This window comes from Drosophila sulfurigaster, chromosome 3, assembly GCF_023558435.1.
Source record: "Drosophila sulfurigaster albostrigata strain 15112-1811.04 chromosome 3, ASM2355843v2, whole genome shotgun sequence".
Classification (NCBI taxonomy): Eukaryota; Metazoa; Arthropoda; class Insecta; order Diptera; family Drosophilidae; genus Drosophila; species Drosophila sulfurigaster.
Window position 1 is genome coordinate 6387757 of NC_084883.1, and position 22450 is coordinate 6410206.

Below are 22450 nucleotides of genomic sequence, written 5' to 3' on the forward strand. Positions count from 1 at the left end.
TTTGACAGCTATGCCAAATTACATTGCGAATGTTTAATAATTTTGCAAATAGAAAGAGCAAAAATGTGTTGAATTCAATGCAACATCATTCGGCTATAAATTGTACATGCATTCTTTGATTCATTTCATTTGCAATTCAATATCGAAATACTTGCTGGTTGCTATTGTTGTAGTTGTTGTTGCTATGCATAAATGAAAACTAATTCGTGAAAATGTTTTGTTTTCCCATTTCTATTTACAGTGGCGCACATCAGTGGCAAAAACCAAATGCAAATCAAATCGAATTGAATTGACGCAAAACCACAATACGCATTGAGATAGAAAGCGATAGCACAAGTAACGGAGAAAGAGAGAGAAAACGCGATGCAATACGATGAGAACAATACACGCATCAAGACGAAAAAGTTTAGCGAGTAACTCGGAAAAGCTGTCTGGCGCAATGAAAAACTTATGAAAAACGCTAAATTAACAACGGCAAAGCGAAAAGTTTGAACTCACACACAATCAACACACACACACATCCATAACAATTCACATCCAGGACCCGGCAAGGGCTCGTCCTGCCTGCCAGCCAGCGTGCCTGTCAATAAATAAGGCAGCCAAATAAGAGTTGAAATTCATCGATTCGAAACTGAGGCAACCCCTCTGACACCTCCATCAAGAAGACGAAACGCGCAATTGCCACAATGTGCACGAGTTACAAGAGCAACAATAACAAGAAGGATGGGAAGGAGCTCGACTTCCATCCACTTATGTGGCTCTCCCTGGCTGGATTTGTCCTGGCGTTAGGTGTTCCTGGCTGCCTGGGGGAGCAGCACCCGGCGACTGCTGATGAAGGTGAGTGTTAGATCCTTTTTACCACTGATAGGGTTACACTACACTGTATCGATCCACATACACATGTACACTAAAACACACACACACACACACACACATACATACGTTTGTATTCTTGCAACGTCTCGTGCGGAAAACCCACACGCAACGAAGGGTGGCGGCGGTATAAATAAAACATTCGGAGCCATTGACGGAATTGCGTCAAAACCTCAATTGAAAAATAAACAGCGTAACCACAAGAACACAAGTCAAAATGTTTTCAAACGAAAATGGAAATGGAAATGTTGAAAACTGTGCAGGGTAACGAATCAACCCAAACCCGAACCCGAGCCACAAAAAAAAAAATGGAAATGAAAATATAAAGAATGAAAAGTAATTTAGCCATTAACACTTTAGTGGGTCGTGCATTGAGGGGTTGCTATATTTTTTGTTAAAAGTTCGGGTTTTATTCAGTTTGTTTTCAATGCGCATTCAATTTAAAAGGAAATGAAAATGACATTTTGATAGAGTTCAGTTTTGTAAGGCGACCCAAAAGTTAGTTCGCATTGGTAGCGCACTAAATATGTATTGATATACTGTTTTTACAGTGAAGTAATAAATATCATATTCAGTTCAATTTCTATTTGTTTTGTGTAACAATTTCATTTGCTTTGTTGCTATTTGTTAAAAAAACAAACTTAAAATGTTAATAATAATTTAAGCTGATACAGATGAAAATAAATATACTTAAAAATATGTTTTAAAAACTGTTGTATGTATTTAAAGAAAAATAAATAATTATTGGCTAAGTTGCATTAAAATTAAAGTAAAGAAATGTTTAAAATAGAAATATGGTATATAAAATAATATTATATGATATTAAAACAAAATTCATATTCTTAATAAAAACATTTCTTGTTTTTATCGCTATCTCCTTTTATACAAATAAACAACTGACAAACAACCTTTGGATATCGATGGATAATTACAGTTAGCTATAGGTCAGTTTGTTCAAATGTTTATTAATGGCAGATAAATAGGCAAAAGTAAAGGTCACAACTACTGAGCTCACAATGATTTGATCCCTTCGGTTTCAAGTCGAATGAAGTTCAGGAAAATGTCATTGAGTTTTCCGTTTGGGTTTCATTCGAATTGCAGTCGGTCATGTTGGTTCATTATCGTTTACTGTGATTATACTTGCCAGCAGTCTGTGTTTGTTGGCTTTTTCGTTTGTGTATTGGGAAACAGAGGCGTAACCTTTCAGGCCAAACATCTGGCATCGAAATTCACTCACAAACACACACGCACACTCATTGCACCGTTAATTACTAGAGGCTGGAAAATAGAAATGCACTTTCTGAGTTTTGGGCTCGTAATGTTGCGCTTGGATAGCAAAGCAATTCGTTGATGGCAACATCAACTGATGACCGAGGGACGCAGATGCAGATACGGATGTGGATGTGAATGTGAATGTGAAAGTGGATGCGAGTCAGACGTAATAGAAGTGGAAAGGGCGATTTGTAAATTTTCATACAAATCGCCTGTCGATTTTTCCCCCCTCAGAACATCAACAGACCGAATTGTGCCATGTGTAATTGGATTTATGCTTCTGGTGACAAACTGTGACACTCATTCGATCCTTAGCCCCGTCCTCAGACTCAGACTGAACAGCACCATTAAAAACAGTTGTCGTATTGTTATCGATGTTTTCTGCGCTCTCTCCCCGGCTATCATCATCATTGTCAGAGTCATCATGATTATTGTGATTATCATGATCAGCGTCAGCCAAATGTGATTTAAATTTGATTATTCTCAATTATATTGTAACATGCATTTCATTTCAATTTCATTTCATTTTCGATTTCATTCTTGGAATGCTCAGTTACAGTTACGTCGCCCCTTGTTCCTCGTCCCTCGCGCATCGCTTCACTCTTAACCCTGCACAACCCCCATCAATTTTTTTGACTTTTCCTGTTTGGGTTCGATTCGAACTCGCATTCGTTTGTTTTTTGTTTTCTGCTCCATGTTTTCTTTTATTGGTTCACTTGAGTGGATTTTGATGCCTGAGCCTCTCTTCGGACGGTTGCATTTGTTTGATTGAAATTGATTTGGTCTCGCTGGGGATTTGCCCAGACTTTCTACATGTTGTTGTTGCCGTCGCCGTTACTGTTGCTGTTGCTGTTCTTTTCAAGAACCATAACCATATTGTAGTATTATTTTCAAGTGCTCAAGTTGTTAAAGTTAAGTGTTAAAGTTATAAGCAGTCTCAGCTCCAGTTTCATTGGCCTCTCTTATGAGTATATGATTTTTAGCACTCCCGGCATATGCCCGCTCCAATGCCATACAGATTATTGCTCACTACATTTCAATTTTGAGGATTATGAAGTGCTTCTTTGGGTGTGTGGGAAGAGCGTTGCTTTCCCAAGGCATTGAATGAATTTGTCATTATCTTAATTATAAGTGCATCTTGAGAACACTCAGCTTCCCATTCCCAAAATACACTAAGTACACATTCTCATTTTCATAATTAGATGAGATTGTTCCCCAACTCTGGTGAAAACAAAACTATGAAAGAGTCCGTAAACGAAATTCGTTGTCCCTTTTTCCCAGGTTCGAGGTCAATATGATGCCCAACAACTACACAAACAAAACTCCGAACTACCCAAAGCTGGCGTTGCTATCTAATCAAATATTCAACCTTTTTTATTTCGCTGAACTGATTTCATGACTGCGATAAGCAAATATCTGCCATTCCCCGACAAATTACTTGTTAACAAGTGCATTTTAATGCGAAACAAAAAAAAAAAAACTTTACTGGCGCCTCGATTTTTCCCTTTAGCCAATTTGTGGCATGTGTTTAGACGCCCACTTCAGCTCTCTTTGCTGTGTGTGTGTGTGTGTGTAGTAGCCGCAATTGGAATGAATGTGGCCAATAAAAATAAAAACAAGCCTACAACTGTAGTTGCCTATGCTCCCTTCTCTTCCCTGCTCGATGTCCCCACTCTCTCGAGCAATTGGAATAGAAAATTGGCAGGGTTTTTTATGCTTTAGCTCTCTTTGTGTTTCAGTTGTGATTGCGGCGCTTTTTTAATTTTTGGCTAAACGTACTTTGTAATGTAATTTGAACATGCAACAAACTATTTGGCTGGATTTTTAGTTTCAACAATTACTGCAGCAACTGGCTCAAAGGGTCAGCAATTATATATATGGAGCGCGAAAACTGGGTAAATGTTAAGGCCTTTAAGAAAGAGTCGATTTGTATATCAGTTAAATTTAAAATATTTGGGAAATATGCTTTGAAATTGACCATGATTAAATTGGTTTTCAACCATTGATAAGTTGCTTGGCAACACCCTTTTTAACAACGCAATTGGAAACGCTTTGTAATGAGCATTTCCTGAAAATTCCACCAAATAAATTATAAATTTCCATTTAATTATTTGCGCCGAATTCAGTTTAAATGCGGCAGCGAAAATATATATTCTCTATAAATTCAACTAACTGTGCTATAAAGATTGTAAATGGACCTCGTTTCGTTGTGGAGTGGAAAAACAAGTAAATAAATATCGCAGGAGCCAAAGTGTTTTGAATAAATAATAAAAAGACAAAAAAAAAGTGGAGAGGAGAGGAGAGAAAACATAAAAACAATAAACAAGGCAAAAAAATGTGTGTATAGAACGCAGATGTTTTCACACAGAAATAATCCATTAATTCAATAAATGCGTAGCGGATATTTTTTGTCGGTTGGTCAGAAGGAGTCAGTCGTCTCTTGTCTCTTGTCCTTTTGCAGGCAACTTTGAATGCCAAATATTTGTGGAACAATTTGTAAAAATGTTGTTGGCGTTTTGCCGCAGCTGAGGAGCATCCTTCGCTGCTTCGCTGGCTGCTGATGGAATCAAAACCCTTGACGGCGCTAAGCGCGAAGGCAAATAAACACAGTCCTGGCGGATGTTGTTGCTCATTTTAATCCCTGTGATTCCTGCTCCCAATACAATATTGGGAAAAACACATAAAACACACATATAGGATTTTCAGACCCTTTTTCCCCATTTTCCGTGGCACTCGAGAAACAGAAGCTAAGCAAACAGCATTGGAACATGGCAGCAAGTACTTGAAAAATTACCCACCCGCAGCAATATCCTGTGAATGGATACGAGATATGTGAATGGATTGCTGCGGCCTTTGACGCTCTGCGGCATGAATGAAAATGCAGAAAAGCCAGAAATATTTTAAAACAAATACACACACACACACACACACAGCCAGACTCCTCATACACTACGGGGGCATAAACTCCGCAGACTGTTGGCCGAAAAAGAGAGAGAAAGAGAGAGGGAGAAGGACAACCAACGTGTTCCGCTCAAAAATCAATGGGCTTCAATTTTAAACCGCTCGAATTTCATGTTTCATGTTTGCCAGCCACCTACAGATGTGCCTGAATCTCTGCATGCGTGTGTGTGTGTGGGTGTGGGTCAACATCCAAGAGTGTGTGTGTGTGTGTGTGCTGATGCGGTCAAGGCAGAACCCTGGCTTTGACAGCGCGCCTGTTCACCATGTGTTGCTGCCTGCGGATTCTCAATTGAGGATTGCGCATTGGCGTCGGATGCCTTCTCGATTTGCAAATTGTAAATTGGCACTCGATGATTTTCGATTTACAAAACTGAATGATGGTCATTTTGTCATAAAGCGAGGGTTGTTTGTAAACAATATTTGACTAGAGTTTAACTTTGGGTAGAGTTTATGTATTTCTTACAATTAGGTAACTTTCGAGTATTAATCGATAGTATTCAAAGTTGAACCAATAATACCCGCTACCCATGGTAGAAGGGTATTTTTACTCTGTGGCTCTAGGAAGTGTATGTAGGAGACGTATGAACATCTTTATCTCAGAGACTATAAGAGATAGAGCTATAATTTTATTTGGTACGTTTGCCTATAATGGCAAATTTGCATCAAATGTGCATATTTCCGACCCCCAAATCCACAAAAATCGGAAACCAAGATTAATTTTGTAGCTAGAGCAATTTGAATGAAAATTTGGTTGTGATCAGATACAAAATATATTTAAGAAATACCTTTGTATGGCAAAAACGCGTACTTACTACGGGTCTTAGTTGCTTTGGCTGGTATAATACTCACTCTATGGTATATTTTAAATTTAGTACTATGTCAATATATCAAATATAGCGTTTGGTATATTTTTAGCATTTTGTGGTATATTCGTTTGGTATGTTTTAAAATGAATACTAGAGTGTCTTGTTCTTACTCACAATGGGTAGTATTTCACAGTCGAGCACACTCGACTGTAGCTTTCTTACTTGTTAATTTTACTTTTCAGTTGATCAGTTAATTTAGTTTTCTTGTAATTAATATTCCAGAACCTTATTCGATAATTAAGTTTAAGTTGAATTTGTATGTTATTCTAAGCCTTTAAAATGGCGTTTCTTAATTCAGTAGCTGTATATGGTATATAGTAGAACACATATTAGATAGACTAATAGCTGAGTATTGTGACCTTCGATAAATATTATATATATGCATGCATGTATATATGTTGTAGTTATCGGTAAATCATGTCGACTGTGCTGCTATTGTCTGTTTAAGCACACGTTTTTCTACTCTTCCCACATATGATGTTCAGGGGGATTTCCCACAAATTTGGCATGCGTTTTTAATGTACTTGACCCCGCTGGCGATAACTCGGAGAGCACTGAGACGGCATGAGGAAACCGACCAGGCAGCTGCCTGGAAAAGTGCAGCTCCCGGCGGCATGTGGCCGTGACTCTGACTATGTGTGTGTGAGTGTTCGTTTCTAGACTTTTCCTGTGTGTGTGTGTTTGTGTGTGTGTGAGTTTGAGTGTGTCACTGGCATGCTCCATTTATGCGCTGATATACGGAATTATGCTGAAATCACGTTCCCACACAGCACACATCGAGAGGACGAAGCCTGCAGAGCTAGAGGATAAGAGCCCAAGCCCATTCTGCAGCTTGTGCTCGAGTTCTTATTCTTGCTGCAGCCAACCACTGGTGTAGCGTTGAAAATCTCAGCAGGAGCCCCACAGAAAAGTGCTTCCTGCATAAGCGATTTTCTTTGCTTACTTGTATACTGTTGAAAATGGGTGTGTGCTTCCTTTGATGTTCGTGTTCATCTTGGCCCGTTGTTCTTGTCGCTGTCTTCATACTATTTATTTTCACTTGAAATGCTTTTACTATTCTTATGCTCATGCCACTGAGCTGCCTAAGAATACACATAATATATAGCATACAGTGTATACAGTGAATGGAAAACAAATTATCTGTTTTGCTTACTTAAAAGAAATCGATATTGGACGACTGAATAGCATATCCTTTCGCCCTGTAACAACACATTCTCGCCTCGGGCACTTTGCATGTTCAGCTGATTTAAAAATAATTCTAATCAATTCATTTCCTTCGTATATCTAATTAGCTGTTATAATTACTTTAAAGTTTTGATGCTTTGTGTATAAACAGAATACAAGTTGAACATAATTTTATTTTTGGTTTACCATATTTTGTGATTTTATGGCAACATAAAACTTTTCAAATTGAAATAATGAATGTGTGTTAATGAGTAATGAGCTGATTTCATCCATTTATCAACGTGGTCAGATTGACATTCTAAGCCACAATTCAATGTGTGTGTGGACCAAATTTGGTGAAAAACAAAGAAAAACAATTGGCAACAGACACCTTCAATCAATTGAAGCTGTGGTTTTATGACTTTGGTGGCGCGTTTAACGATGACACGTCGGCTTCTCGGGTTTAGTTTTAAGATAACCGGCATTGCCATCTATCTGTCTTCAGGCCCATTCCAGAGTTGACAGCCCATCTGCATTAGGTATCTGTTGTAAATGGGTCTGTGATTTGGTTAAAATGCCATCATTGATGCCAATCAATCGACTATTTTATGGCTGCACCATTTTTTTCTAGGCTCTCGCAATCAGAGCCGTGTTTGTTTTCTTTTTTTTTTCTTAAACATTTTACCCGACTGTGTTGCCGATTTCCAAACTAAAAACAGCTAAAATTTAACCATTTTACAGTTTTGTTTAAGAGAAGTTTGTCGAAAAACAGATAGATTTAGCGGGAAAATAGCCATATTGTTAGCATTTACTGAGAATACCTTGTCATTGAGTCATGACAAATGAAGAAGCCCTTGTTTGGCAGCTGGCTGCCAGTTAAGTGATGGTTGGGCGTATCCACAAATCACCTCGGTAAGACTGAGCAGGCTTTGCATGACAATGACACGGCCAAAATCAAATCATTGTCTCACTGACTTCAAATTAACTCTCGGCGGATGGCACTGAGAAAGGATGTGTTGTAGCACATAATGGAGATTTATCAGTCGTATTATCTATCCATCAATCTTGTCAAACACATCTCTCTATATATCTAGTCTTAGACAAATGCGTCTGGGCGATGAGTTTGATATTTACAAATTACAAAATTTTGACACGATTGATGATAGAGCCAGCCAAGGTCTGATGCAAACAGTTTGTCTCCCGCCAATAACAGCAGCAGCTCCTCAATTAAGTTTTAAACCAAAAAAAAAGAACGAAAATAAAAAATAAAACACACATCAAATGGACGCCCTAAGTAAATTTATGTGTATGAAAGTTACAGCTCGGCAATAAAATATATAAATATGTATATATGTATACACAAAAATATATAAATTTAAACATCAACTTGTGTGCAGCAAAAGGCAAATTTGATTTTCATGCATATTTAAAAGGCAGTGTCGGAAAATTTACGAGTTCATCAAGTGTTTGAGTCCCATGAATATTCATGATTCTGCACCGAAAAAACACTTGACGCATATTTCAAAAATTTTGGAAAAAGGAACTAAAAACTGTAAAACTATTAAACTGTCCAAAGGCTCAAAGGCCCATTTGATAATTAAGTTAGCAGCGATTAAAGCATAACCTTCGCTTAAAATATTTTTTCTCGGTTTAACTTCATAATAACTCTTTGGCTATCATAACATTTTTTTTGTTTCACTTTTTTAATAAATGATCTGACGTTTAGTTTATGTTTATAAGTCTCATAATCTACTTTTATAGTTTGTTTACTCAATTTGGTTGTAGCATTTTGACATTTCACGCTTCAAATTAAACGCAAACAAAGCAAAAGATGCACATGCCATATTTTATGGACTCAGTCCCCTTTTTTTTCTTTTTTGACTAGGGGGACATTCACATTCTCAATCCAATTCCCATTCCCAATTCTAGCTCCCAAGTGCAGAGTTAAAAAAAGCGTGCCATCAGACAAAACAAAGCCTAAAACTTGGGGCGGAAGTGGCCAAAAAACAGAAAACGTCTAAAATGAAACTAACAAAACACAAAAGCAAAACAAACTGCAACGAAAACGAAATAATAATGGAAACAAGCGAATACCAAAATGGAAAAATTGTTGTGCCAGTTTGGTGAGAGAATACAATGTGGGGGAGACACATTGAGAATGAAACGAAAAACCCAACAAAAATATGCACATGAATTTTGTTTCAATTTCACATAAATCGCAGAGGCTTAAAAATGCCACAAAGTTCCTAAAAATACGCAGTGAATTCTGTAAAAACTGAACTTAGTAGCAGCTAATGCGAGTTGATATACTAGTAAACGATAATATTGGTCAACGCTTGAGTGGACTAATCATTCGAGTACTAGAATACCAAATTATTTTGCCTGCATAAATTAACCAATTTGCATGTAATTTTCTACTTGAATATTATTGAAACTAATTTAATGCTAATAATAAACTTATTTGTTAGTTGTTGAATCAACAATTTCAAATAATTATCCGACTGAGTAAATCCTAATTGGATAGCGCACTTTATAAAAACACTTCCATCTATACATATATGCAATCTCTTGTCTGCCCTATGGCAAGCCCAAGGGAACTCGGAAGCAACAGCTGATCTCATGTTGCCTCAAAGTTAAGCACAGTCTATTTGCGTATTTATATACTCAGAGGTATCTTGTAACCAGCAGCGATTGCATTTTTCATTCATTCCTCTGTTGCTGTGATTAATTTTTGCCATTCCAATTTTATGCCACAGCCGCCATGGGTTACACCCTGGTATTTTTATTATGTATTTTTGTTGCTCCCTCTGCAGTATCCGAGTGCTGTTGACAACTGGCGACTGCCAGAGAGGAGAGTGGAGATTGGAGACTGCTGGCGTAGTAGTCTCTTGTCGTACGCCCATTCATGGCTCCTAAGTGGCCCAATGCGTTTATACTTTTTGCTGTTTTGTGTGCGATGTTATTAATGATCTACAAATTCCCTAGACATTTCATTCCATTTGAAGTTGACACACAAAACGCATGACAACAGACGACAAAAGGGACTGGGATATGGGAATAGGAACTGACTGAGCGTAGGGGCGTGGTAGAAGGGGGATGGAGGAGGGAGGAAAACTGAAACCAAATGTTAAAACTGTCCAAACACGCAGTTCCGCTGTGTTCTCCACTGCGTCGATCTCTCTGTTCATTCTATTCTATTTCATGCCTATTTTCCATTGTATTCTATTCTATTCCGTTCCATTCTATTCTGTGTGGTTGTTTTCGTTGCGATAGTGAAATGTGAAATGATTTTGAGTAATTTATTTTATAGTTGCGCTGAAGTATTTATTATTTTGAAAAGCGCTGAACAATGCAGTGATTAATTTGACATACCCCCGTCACCGTCGCACATCTCCCTTCGATCGTGGCCTCCCTCTGCCAACGCTTGCGTCGAGCAAGTGGCGCACTAATCCCTTTGGAAATTCCTTGTGGCCACGTCCGCCACGAACCCAACTCAGCCCCAATAAAACCAGAGCAGACTCGATTTTCTATATTTTTGTTCTTTTTTTTTTGTACTTTTTTTGATGCAACATATTTGATTTTATGTGGCATCGTGTTATTTATTCGAATCGGTTTCGCTTAGAGTCCCACAGACATATTGCGGCAAAGCGGCCTTTGAGGGCGTAACAAGGAACCTTCCCTTTCCCGCTTCTTCATCTTCTCCACCTCTCCGCCTCTAGCCTTGGCTGCCGGCTATAATTCAGAATCAATCGTTATGGTTTTGGCAGCTTGCAAATTTTTCTTTATTATATCATATTAATTTTATGAGTGTTGTTTTTGCCGCTCTTCACAGAGGCCGCCGACACCGCAGCCATTTGCCAGCGTCTCCGCTCCTCTCACCCATCTGCTTTATAGCATTTAAAAGATATTTTTCATATCAATGAAGCTTTATTTGGCCTGGCCCAACAAGATCCGAGCACAACAACAAAAAGAACAGCCGCAGAAAAAAAGTTTTGCTAAATTTCCTAAAGTCATGCAAACATTTTTTACATATATCGATTTTTTGTTGGTTCACTTTTACTGCCGTTTTCGTTGAGCCAGTTTTGATATTTTCCTTTCCTTTCGGCCTTTTTTTCAGACATTTTCTTGCGTGCTTTGTGTTGCTAAGTGGTAGGGGGAGTGGGAAATAGAGAGAGTAATGGAGGGATGGCTGGGCATACATATTCAGGACTTGTTTCAGCACATTTGTTATGACAGGCTCAAATTGGGTGCTATCAAAATTATATATTATTTTGCATAATATCTTCTTTCTGGCTCGAATTGTGCCTGCCTCTGTGGCTGGCAAACGACGTGGCTAGAAGAGCTAATTTGATGCGGCATGAATATCATGTTACCCAGCGATTAGTTCCGTGGGGCAGGTGAGGGGAGTCGAACTGAGAACTGTGAATCGAGCACCGTAAGATGCCCTCCGTGTTTAGTCTTGAACCTTTAAGGTAGACCTTTCAACGAAAACAACACGCAGCACTTACAGCACTTTATTGCAACTATTTGTCAAAGGTGTCATGGCACTTCAAAAGCGAGCTTCCATTTGCAAGAGCAAGAGCAAGAGCGAAAGAAAATGCAAAAGCTTTTGCCTCGCAGCGTCAACAAACAAAGCCAGCCCAAGACAAGGCGCAGTTGAGATTATAATGTGTCCTGTCTAACAGCAGCAACAATACTGTAAATATGAGGCTTACTTACGCTGGGAACTCAACTAACATCTTGAACTGTTATGCCATTATGGTGAACATTACTAGACTTCAGTACGACCCGTTGAACTTCCTGTGACGCGGGGCGAACCCCTTTTATGAGCTGCCATAAACACGTGTAAATCCCGTTCATAATGAAAAAGTCACGATTTCTAGTGTCAATATCGTAAAATTGGGAAAAGAAACAGGAACACGTCGGAAAGAAACTCCACGGGAAAAAGAAGTCATTGGCATAGCCATTCTCATGCCCGTTTTGGGCAATAAAATCGAACTAATTGAAGCTCCCACACATACCTCCAAGTGAATACTTCTCAATCCAAATAGATCTATGGATTCCGCCCCAAACAGCGGTTTTACTTATCTATCTCTACTTATCTCTCTTCGACATTCTTCGGCCCATTCATAGACGTGCTCGAAACTATGATCTAATCACTTTGAGTGATGTCTCTAACCATTGACAGTGTCCCCTAAAGTTGGTGTGCTCGAGTCGAGTCCACCACGTTGGAGTTGAGAGACACCCGTATCCGTGTCCATGCTGCAGGTTATCTATCGCCTTTGCGTGTTCTGTTTGCATTTTACAAATGTCAACAAAAGTGAAACGCGCTTTGAGGTTTCTATTAGCATCGAGGGGTGGAGAAATAGAAGGAAAGGTGAGTGTGAGTGTGGTGTGCATCGAGTGCGATAAGCGTGGCGAGCCACACGTTGCATTGCATTTGATGGACGGAACAGCGGACGCGATAAGTGCAACCCAGTGGAACCTCCAAACAGACTTCAGATTGCCATTGGTCTTCGGTTTGGAGCTGCAGCTAGAGTTGTGGGGGTTAGGGCAGTAATCCATCATAAAATTAGTTGCTCGGTCCCAAGTGCCAGAGTACAAAGATTTTCGAACATAGATTACGCTGCAAGCAGCTTGTTATAAATAAAATATAAGCATAACATTATTATATACGGTTATATAAATATTCAGGTGCCCGCTTGAGCTCGAGTGCATTCAGCGGTTGACTGATGTGGCCTCGACATGCCAGCAAAAGTTGACGTTTGATCTGTCTTTCCGTTAATTCACTTACCAGTCACTATTAATAAATAATCCAAATTCTCGGTCAACGGTTTGTGTGTAAATGCAAATCTGAATTTAGTTCCAAGCTTAATGAAAATCCAATATTATTCGCCGCGAAAGCAAATTATTTGCCATATATTTATAACCTCCGGGGTCATATAAAAAAGGAAGCAATCACAAAAGCTCATGGCTAATTTGGAAGTTCATTTGAATGAATTTGTCAGTGGAACAGGATTTGGTCATAAGCAATTGGAAGCGTATTATTGCAATTCTTGGGTATCGGGTCTATATGCCAACAAGTGTATGGGCTGCCACAGCAATTTGAACTTCCGCCAAAGCGTTTGATGTTGGGCAAGAGACCCCAAAATCCCAACAAATGCGCCTGCAGGAAGTATTAAAGCTCAAATCGACGACAACGAGTAAAGTTCTCGGCCCAAGTCCAAGACTACTCTGAGATGTGGTAGTTATCCAGGGGAAGAGGGTGGGAGAGACGTTTGTCCCAAAGTCTAATAAACGACAGCAAAATCAAATAAAAAATCCACTCAACAATGGGGGAGACAGGAACGAGACGGGTCATAAATGGGCAGCAGCAACTCGAATCGCAAATTGTCATTGGTCACGTGCAGAGCATTGCTCAGAGGATTGCTGTTGTTGTTGCTGTGTGCAAAATATAGAAATAAAGGAAAAATCAAAGACACATTTACGTTACACTGTTGTCATTGTTGCTTTTGCTGTTGCTGTTGCTTTTGCTGTTGATGTCAAGTGGCGCCTATTGAATGAAGGGAGGGGAAGGCGTTTGCTTGAGTCATTGCCAATTTGTCGCCAGCAATTGTCATGGCTATTACTGCTGCCATGTGGCTTAAAGACAGTTGACGTCTTGGCTTGAATTGCAGATAACCTTTTGATAGCAAATAAGAAAATTGTTTAATGCCAGACTTTGATTAAACCTTACACTTTATCATCGCAATCGTTATTGATTACGAGCCGAGGATATCGAATTAAATTCAAAGCATGAACAAACAATATTATAAATTCAAAATCGAATCCGAGACTCAATCAATTCCTTAGTCAAGTGTTTCAAATTACATAATCATTTCCATTTCTCTTTTTCCCAGCAATTTACAGTAGCACTAAGTTTTATTTATAGTTGCTTTCAATTTAAGCTAAAGCTTTTCCAAACATTTTCATTCCGACTGATTCATTTCCTTGATGTAAAAAACATAAACATTTTTTGTTTGATTTATTTGCCGATCTGTTTGGATTCTTGCTGCTGTTTTCTTGTTTGCTTTAGGAGAGAGAGGCGCCAAGTTGTTGTTTCTTATTTATGAATGCGACGAAAAGCTCTCGAGGGCCGTCTAGTTTCCCATTTTCCACTTCCCTTTTTACACTGCCAGCGGCCCCCCATTGGGAAGACTCCAGGGACCAAAACAAATGATCTAAATAATTACCTCATGTTGTTGTACAATAGAGTTAAACAATAACTCGCCACATGCCAGTGATTGTCAAAATATTTTCATTTCAATTTCAAGCTGCAGGCAAAATAAATAAATAAATAAATGCTCGTTTGTGTTAAGAGGAAAAAATGATTGAATGACCGATTGACTGGATAATTGAATCGGATTGTTTTAGCTTAAGGTGGAAATTAGCTAAGCAAGTGAGTGTAAAGTACTCTTCGATCTAATAAGTCAGAAGAATTACGAAATATCAAACAACACACAGCAAGTTAATAAAGCATATGTTGTAGCTAAATATATATGTATAAACCAGAAGATTTCAATAAACTCTTTCGAGATTCCAAGAATTTGATGCAATTGACATGCATTTTGATGTTTGGAGTTCATAAATTGATTCTGCTGCATCACAGCGTCTTGTATACAATATGTTCATGTTCTCCATATAAAACGAGACTCGGTCGTTTCATGTTGACGCCCACATTAAGTGGCACAATTATGAGGCGAGAACATCGGGGCATACAACATGTGCATGGAGAAGGAGGAGGAGGAGGAGGAGAAGGCGGAACGGGAAACATGTTTCTACTTAATTATAGAATACATCATGCAGGAAAATTTGTTGCAAGCACCATTAGCAGCAAAATGCCCGTTCACTGTCGCAGAGAGCGAAGACTAAACAAATTTGTCAAAATATTGTTGGCCAATAAAACTAGAACAGCGCTGTGTTGTCGGCTGGATGGGAACAGATCAAAGCAGATCAGTGATCGAGAGACCAAACGGCCCATTACGATGTTCCAGAACATTGAAATGCACTTTGGCATCAGACGGCCGGCCATTCATTCAATCAATGCGTCAAATTCGGATCGTGTGACAATAAATCTTCCCCCCTCTATCAAGCTAGTCTCCTCCCAAAAAAATAGTCAAATTGATGCAACGACCTTCCACTCATCCGACAATTGCGAAATATCGCATTTTCGGTTTGTGTAGCCCATTGAATAGCGATTCGATTCGATTAATTTTCATTCATTCATATGCCAAGTGTGTGAACATTTGTTGTTCGATTGCAATTAGTAATTGCCCCCCGACAACTTAGCTCAGCTCAACCAGCCACTTGGACATGCCCATCTTCATCCGCAACTCATTTGCTGCGGCACAATTTTGTTTATTATCGCTTTGATCTGTTGACCCCATTTTGTTTATTTGTGAAGCCAAACAAATTGCATTTGCTGCTCTCCATGAATTAAATCATTCGTTCGATCTCCATTTCCTATCCACAACCCAATCCCTTCCCCCAATTCCTATTGCGGTCATACACTCGTTTATTTGGCGCCTCCAGCCAGGCCGTAAAGCATTCTGGGCTAAGTGCGTTTTGTATATTTTGCGTGAGGCCCGAAAAAGTCTACGATTTGTTATAGTGATTTGACATATATTTCACGATTCGTCCATGCTTAATGGCCATGTTCATTTCTCATGGTTTCCTGCCCCCAATTTGTTAAAGTTGCCATGAATAAGTGCGGAACAGATGGTTAAACGGAAGAAGCTTCCGTCAGTGTAATCGAATCAATATAAAAGTATCAGTTTGGTCTTTTCACAATATTCTATTCAAAGCTGGGTCCTTGCACTTTGTCTCATTCCAATTTTCTTACGTATTATTATATGGCAATTAATGAAGCACAAAAATAGCCCAGCGATTGCTGACCTATAAATATATATACTAAGCTTAGTGGAATGTGTTTCCTAAAACAAACAGAGCGAACAATAGCTTCAATTATTATGGGTATTAATTAAATTTTCTGCTGGCAAATGAATGGACTTATTTTGTGTGCCGGGAATAATCGAAAGCACAGTCAAAGAAATACTTAAGCTGCAATACGAATAATTGTTTTGTATTCACAACATTCCACTTTTCATTAGCTAATAATAATTGTGTTCCTCTCCTCTCAGTTCCTTCTGTCGCTTATTACAACAATTAATTGACCTACGATTGTTGGTCCCTGGCTCTCTTCGATGCTTTAGACTTTACTTTAGACTAATACTAATCAAGAGATATAAAATTGCATTAAATTAATTAAATTGCAGCTAGCGTTTGAATTTCATTTTCATAATCTACTTAATAGATAAATGCTTACCAATATTTGTAAAAGCTTAAAAGCAAAGCAAACATTAACTGTTTACATAGTCGAGGCACCACACAAATTTTTGATAAGCATTTTCGGCTCGGTCTCGGGGTCGGGGTGAGGTGCCAAGGGGCGCTGAATGTGGCATATAGGCACGTACGTCACGCCCATTGGCTGCCTGTATGTAGCACTGTGTATGTGGCAATGGAAATATGGAAAATATAATTTGTATAATTACAAGGCTTTGATAATACCAAATACCAATCAACAGCAACAACAACCACATTGCATTCAATTGTCAAATGGTCAGAGCTACACCCAATCCAAGTCCCATTCTCGGTCTCAAAACCCCCCTCTGAGGGGGGCAACAACGACTAATTGTCCGCCCAGTCGAGCAGCTCATTCAGCGACGTTCCACAGCGGGCGGCACGCACAGCGCGACGCCATAGAAGAAGCCATCGATGTCGACACCACGTCGCGGGTTTTGGGGGCGCGGACTGCGAGCCGCAAGCTTTGAGGCGCCACGCAATGCATTGACACTATCCCATGTACTAGATGCATAGATGATGGTGACGACTCTGTGGACAACTATATACATATATATCTGTATCCCAATCCGTCCAGTCGAGTTCGGTTACCCTTTCAGCGCCAGCTTATCATCAAAGGAAATCAAGCTGTCAGTCAATTTATAGTTATGGCATTGTATGAGTCCACAAAAGCGAGTTACATACAGACATAGAACTACATACCATCATATATATACACACGTTCAACCGCCACACAACACGCTCACATTGGTAGGGGGAAGGGCAAGAAGCATCACGCACAATATTAAAGTTCACATATTTCAATTAAGTGTAGCTCCGGCCGAAACAATAGGCAGACCAGTCAAATCAGCCCCACAAAAATGAAATGAATTATTCTCAATTCCAATTTTAATGTAATTGATACAGAGTATATCCAACTACATTTATTGCTTTTCCACCTCCAGGTCCTTTATCGGAGGTACTGACGGCCGTTGGCTCGGAGGTCGCACTGCCCTGTGATCTAATGCCCGGAACAATGATTGCCGATAAGGTTCAACTGGTTATTTGGTATCGCCAGGGCAACGTGAAGCCTATATATACGTAAGTATTGAACACGAAACCTTTTAATTATTATATAATGTTTGGGAAAGGGTTTGTGGAAAATACCAAAAATATAGAATCTAGAATAAATATTTAAATGAAAGCGCAACTATTAATAATATTTAACTAGCCAGTTTGAATTTATATAATTATTTGAATATAAGACGGGTTTTAATTGAGTTGGTTGATAATGTTGTATATGTTGCTTTCAATGTATTAGTATATCGATATTCGAGATACACCTTTTGGTCTATCTTTATATTTTTTGGTATACTTAAACGATGTATATTTGAGCTATGTATAATCATTATAAGAAGCCACTAAAGTGAATTCAAGTTAATGCATCATATTTTTGTACTGATTTCAATGCGTCGTTTAATTAATTACAGCCCTCTAACATTTACGGGCAGGGCAAATAACTTTTTGTAATTTAAATTTGTAAAAAGGTTGCGGAAAACCCTACAATAAGCATAAAATTATAGCCGTAATTATTTTAATGAAAATTACAAAATATAATGCCACTTTTTTAGTACTAATAATAATAAATTTATAAAGTCTTTCAATTCCTATTCGGTTATACAATGTATGCTCCATTTGGTCCTTGTTGCAAATGTATTTTTATAGAGTCATAGATTGTGGCATAACTCTCGTTTTATAAGCGGCTTCATGAAAAGTAGATTAGGAAGAGGTCCTTTCATTTATGAAGGTACCCAAACATATTAGATAAAAATCATTTTATTGGCAACACACGCGTTCTAATCAAATAAGATGCTATTAAAGTGACACCCTACAAAATTAAATAAACAATTTGACAGATACACATTAGGTGCTTTTTTTTGGTATTTTCCAAGGTAAAAGAAAAAAACGAGAAAATATTTGAGCACACATTGAGCTCCCCGTGGGGAGCCAAGTAATACTGCGGGTGTATGTCAATGTTTTCGGTTCGATTCCCAGAGCTCTCTGGGGCCAATTATGAAAAGCTAAAGATGGCGACACACGCCACTAGGTGTGCTCATTATAAATTCTATTAACGTAAGGCATTTATGTTGAATTTGACGATATAAACATTACTTACACACACATACGAGTACATAAAGAGCGCCAGCTAAGTACGTGCATCTGTTGGCCTGATATGTGTTTGCAACGAAACGTGAGACTTGTGAGGAGGAAGCAGCGAGCAGTGTGCAGGGGAGGAGTGGCTGACTGGGTAGTGAGGACCGGCCTTCTGCGAAGTCGAAGCCAAACGATTTTTAAAAAGAATATGTATATGCTAGCAGGTGGGAGACCTGTTGGGTGGCATCTCTTAACAGTACGAAAATGTACCGAAGCTGGCGCTCTCGTAAGGCTTTATCGTCAGCTCAGCGACGAAACTTGAGGCGGGTAAATGCTGATGGAGTGACGCGCACTAGACCATAAATTGATTTTACATACGCGGAGAGCAACCTTGACGAACAGAACAACACTCGCAACGCATCATTCCCTCAACAGACTCCAAGCGAAAGCGAAATCGAAATCGATTATACCCAAGTCAAAGTGTCAAAGTTGAATGTGCATTCATGTGGTTCAATTGATTCTACTACAGCATGAACTCGCTGCGGTGACTGCAATTACAGTTGCGAGTGTTGCCTTTTATGGCCGCATAAAGTTTATGGCCCTGCCCACCGAATACTCATCACACCTAGCACCTCTCCCATGCCCGATTTGAACAACAGATCTGTCGAGCTACCAAATAAAGCGTTTTTTCTCTCCTCCACCGCCACCTCCGCCTCCAGCCCCTGCTGTTCGTGTCCGTGCTCTTGCCCGCATTTTTTATTGTTTTCCATCAATTTTAATTTGCTTTTTCTACACTTCATAAATTTTCGTTGTTGCTGCTTGCTCTTATTGTTCTGGTTCTATTCTATTTGTTCTCCAACAACGCTTTTACAACACAAGTAAAATTTCCATATGCCAAAGAGGTCGGAAGATTAATTACATGAGAAGTTTGTTGCCCAATTGCCAAGGCAATGCCCAGGTACAACTGCACTTCCCCCTATCTTCCACTTTCCAATCAATGACCTTTGACGGCCTAAGGCGGCCTGCAATTATGAAAGTTTCTATGGGGGGCGAATGGCAGCTGCAGCAGGGGGAAAGGGGCCTAGCTTACATTTTTGGATGCGAAACCTAATTTAATTATCTTTAAATCCATTAACAAATAACCATCCATCATGTGGCACTTACTCGCACTTCTCCTATTATTTTTGACTCGCATTGCAGTCGGTCGGGAGATGAAAATTTCGAGTCTGTTTTCTTGACTCGTGGGTGCATTTAAATGTTCCGAGTGATAAATCACCAGCTTCACCGAGGGCTGAGACTCAAGTTGATATGCATAAGCTTTTGATATATTCAAGATGCGCGCTAATCTAGGGGAATATTGTGATATCAGGCGATCATAAATTATACACTCTAAGCATGGGTTAAAGTGGGACTGGACAGACCAAGGAATGACCTAAAATAGTTGCATATATAGAACAGAGGTCATAGGACTATATTATATTTCGAAGAGGAGAAAAATTGTAAATTGATCCATCTGGTTTTTATAATAAAGCCTTGGGTGTAAAATGTATTTGATTGCCTCTGGTTTCTGGGCTATTTAAAGCTGCTTAACTACGGAAAACATCGCAGACCTGTGAAATGCAGCAGGCAAGTAAAGCAAAATAAAAGCAGAAAATAAAAAGAATGTAAATGGAATCGGCTTAAAAAGTACACACAAAAAAAAAAAAGAAAAACAAAAACAACCAGAGCCAAATTGATCAATTAATTAATTGAAGCAAACTATAAAATGAAAAACTTAGCCCGAGCCAACGAATTAACATAAACAGCGAAATTTATTTTGGTTGCCAACATTTCGCTGTAGAGCTGGAAGAGGGAAGAGAAGAGAAACAACAGCCACACTGGGCGTGACTTTTGGGGGGACATAAACACAGAAAGGGCAACGCGAATTCGAGAGGAAAACAAAAAACAAATTAAAAATTTACAAGTGTCATCAAATTAAGTGCCACACACATAAAGAGCCAAACTAATGTGCAAGGGGAAATCCCCAGCAAAAAATATATATTGAATGAAAAAGACAACGAAATACATACAGAATAAAATCGAGGAAGAGATCTAACAATTTAAATGTAGAAATTTTAAATTTTACGAAAAAAAATAGTTCTGAAATTTGACAAAATTGAAAGTTCTTAAATGCACTTTGGGCTATTTACGATTATATATATTCCTATACACACGATTTGATGGTGCTTGCTGCCGTTGGCTATATGTTTGGGGCGTTGACATTTAATGTGGTATTTTGTCAAAATGCGTACAAACGGCTATAAACAAAAAAAACCTTTGGTAATAACAATAAAATAAAAAACTGTTTGGTCGTTTCCATTGTTTGCATTTGGTTCTGTTTTGCTGGGGAAAGTTAATTAGACATTCTATTTTTACGGGGCTATTGCGAGTGGATTTTGTTGCATTTTCAGTGGTTTTAATTCTTATTTCATTTCTGATTTGACACACTTTATTTTTCCCATCTTAATTGCTGCCAAATAAAATCGATTGTCGACAATAAAACTACGACTGTCTGGTATTTTCACTAATCTCTGGGGAGTGCCGATGCATGAAGGCATTCTGATTTTAATAGATAATTCTACATGCAACAACATGAAGTGCGTTGAGTCTGATGCAAGCTTCAAGCATTTCCATGTATATAACATAACTATTATAAATTGACATTTTGACAACCATTTTTTTTAGTAATTAACCAATATTAAAACATTGATATTGTGTTATATGATGTTGTATACCGCAACCCTGACCCCTGTCTACTTATTTGAACCACAAAATTATTTAAATGAATATCTAATAATAATTATTATTCCATCTTAGACTTGTTAAATGTAAATCTAATAAAAAGATTTACTCCAATATTAATGAAATCTCTAAACTTGATTTATAAAGTAGTTCCCGAAAATATTAAATACTCCTATAAAGTTAAATTCACGTACAGAATCTGTAATTTCATGGGAATCAATATTTTGTAATATATTCATGAAGCTCTCTCCAAACAATATGCCAATATTTGACATCGAGATTGGTTATTTAATGCAATAAGATATTAAGACCATTTTGAATGAATTGATATTCTAATAAATTTAATAAAGTTGCTTCATTCAATTACAACGTTTGAAATATGCAAATAGCTGTTGGCAATAATTAAATTAAACGTTTTATTTATACATATATATTTTTTGTATTTATTCCACAGCTTTGATGCCAGAGGTCGACCACTACACCAGGCAATACCGTGGGCTGATGAAAATGTCTTCAACAAGAAGGCCCACTTCTACTATGACACAAATCCGCCGGCTTTGCGCATCAAGAACATTCAGACCTCGGATGCTGGGCTCTACAAATGTCGCGTTGATTTCCATAAATCACCAACGCGCAATTGGCGCATTAATGTGACAGTTTTGGGTGAGTGGAGAATGCCTCTCAATAAGAAGTCCCTACTCTACTCAACATGTTTCTATATCCTTGTTTTTTTCGCTTTGCAGTGCCTCCCACGCAGTTGACTATATTGGACAACAATGGGGCGGCAGTGAGAGATCAGACTGCTGGGCCATATCTGGAAGGGGATAGCATCAACCTGACATGTCTGTCGAGTGGAGGAGTTCCCCCGCCTCGGGTGTCCTGGTGGCGAGAGCACGCCCTGGTGGATGACTCCTATCAGGTGTTGCCCGATGGCTCAGTGCGCAATGCTCTGCAGCTGAAGAACATTCAGCGCAAGGATCTGCTAACGGTAAGTGGCCCCG

General features: G+C 38.8%; 2 protein-coding genes across 5 annotated transcripts in view; one reads left to right on the top strand and one right to left on the bottom strand.

Moving 5' to 3' along the window:
* LOC133841379 (uncharacterized) overlaps nucleotides 1–22450 on the top strand; it is a 48849-nt gene that overhangs the window by 15764 nt on the left and 10635 nt on the right. For both annotated transcript variants that reach the window (XM_062273806.1, XM_062273805.1), the window contains exons 2-5: nucleotides 242–837; nucleotides 17480–17615; nucleotides 21904–22112; nucleotides 22193–22437. In XM_062273806.1, the coding sequence (XP_062129790.1) occupies nucleotides 687–837; nucleotides 17480–17615; nucleotides 21904–22112; nucleotides 22193–22437 (741 nt within the window). In that variant the 5' untranslated portion in view covers nucleotides 242–686. The remainder of the gene's footprint in view (nucleotides 1–241; nucleotides 838–17479; nucleotides 17616–21903; nucleotides 22113–22192; nucleotides 22438–22450) is intronic.
* On the bottom strand, nucleotides 13108–14636 carry LOC133845410 (uncharacterized). Of its 3 annotated transcripts, XM_062279871.1 has the most exons (3): nucleotides 14007–14516; nucleotides 13630–13818; nucleotides 13108–13577 (listed from the first exon to the last, which is right to left on the bottom strand). In XM_062279871.1, the coding sequence occupies exons 1-3, from the start codon at nucleotides 14018–14020 to the stop codon at nucleotides 13463–13465; spliced, it is 318 nt and encodes a 105-aa protein (XP_062135855.1). In that variant the 5' UTR covers nucleotides 14021–14516; the 3' UTR covers nucleotides 13108–13462. The 3 variants fall into 3 exon arrangements, 1 of the variants encoding a protein (XP_062135855.1); XR_009894763.1 differs by having other exon boundaries at nucleotides 13108–13818; nucleotides 13873–14636; XR_009894762.1 differs by having other exon boundaries at nucleotides 13632–14636.

Excerpts from the sequence above, each read along its gene's own strand:
- LOC133845410 (XM_062279871.1), bottom strand. Across the intron at positions 13,578-13,629 it reads AAAGCAACAATGACAACAGT|CAACAACAACAGCAATCCTC; the intron begins GTAACGTAAATG and ends TTTTGCACACAG.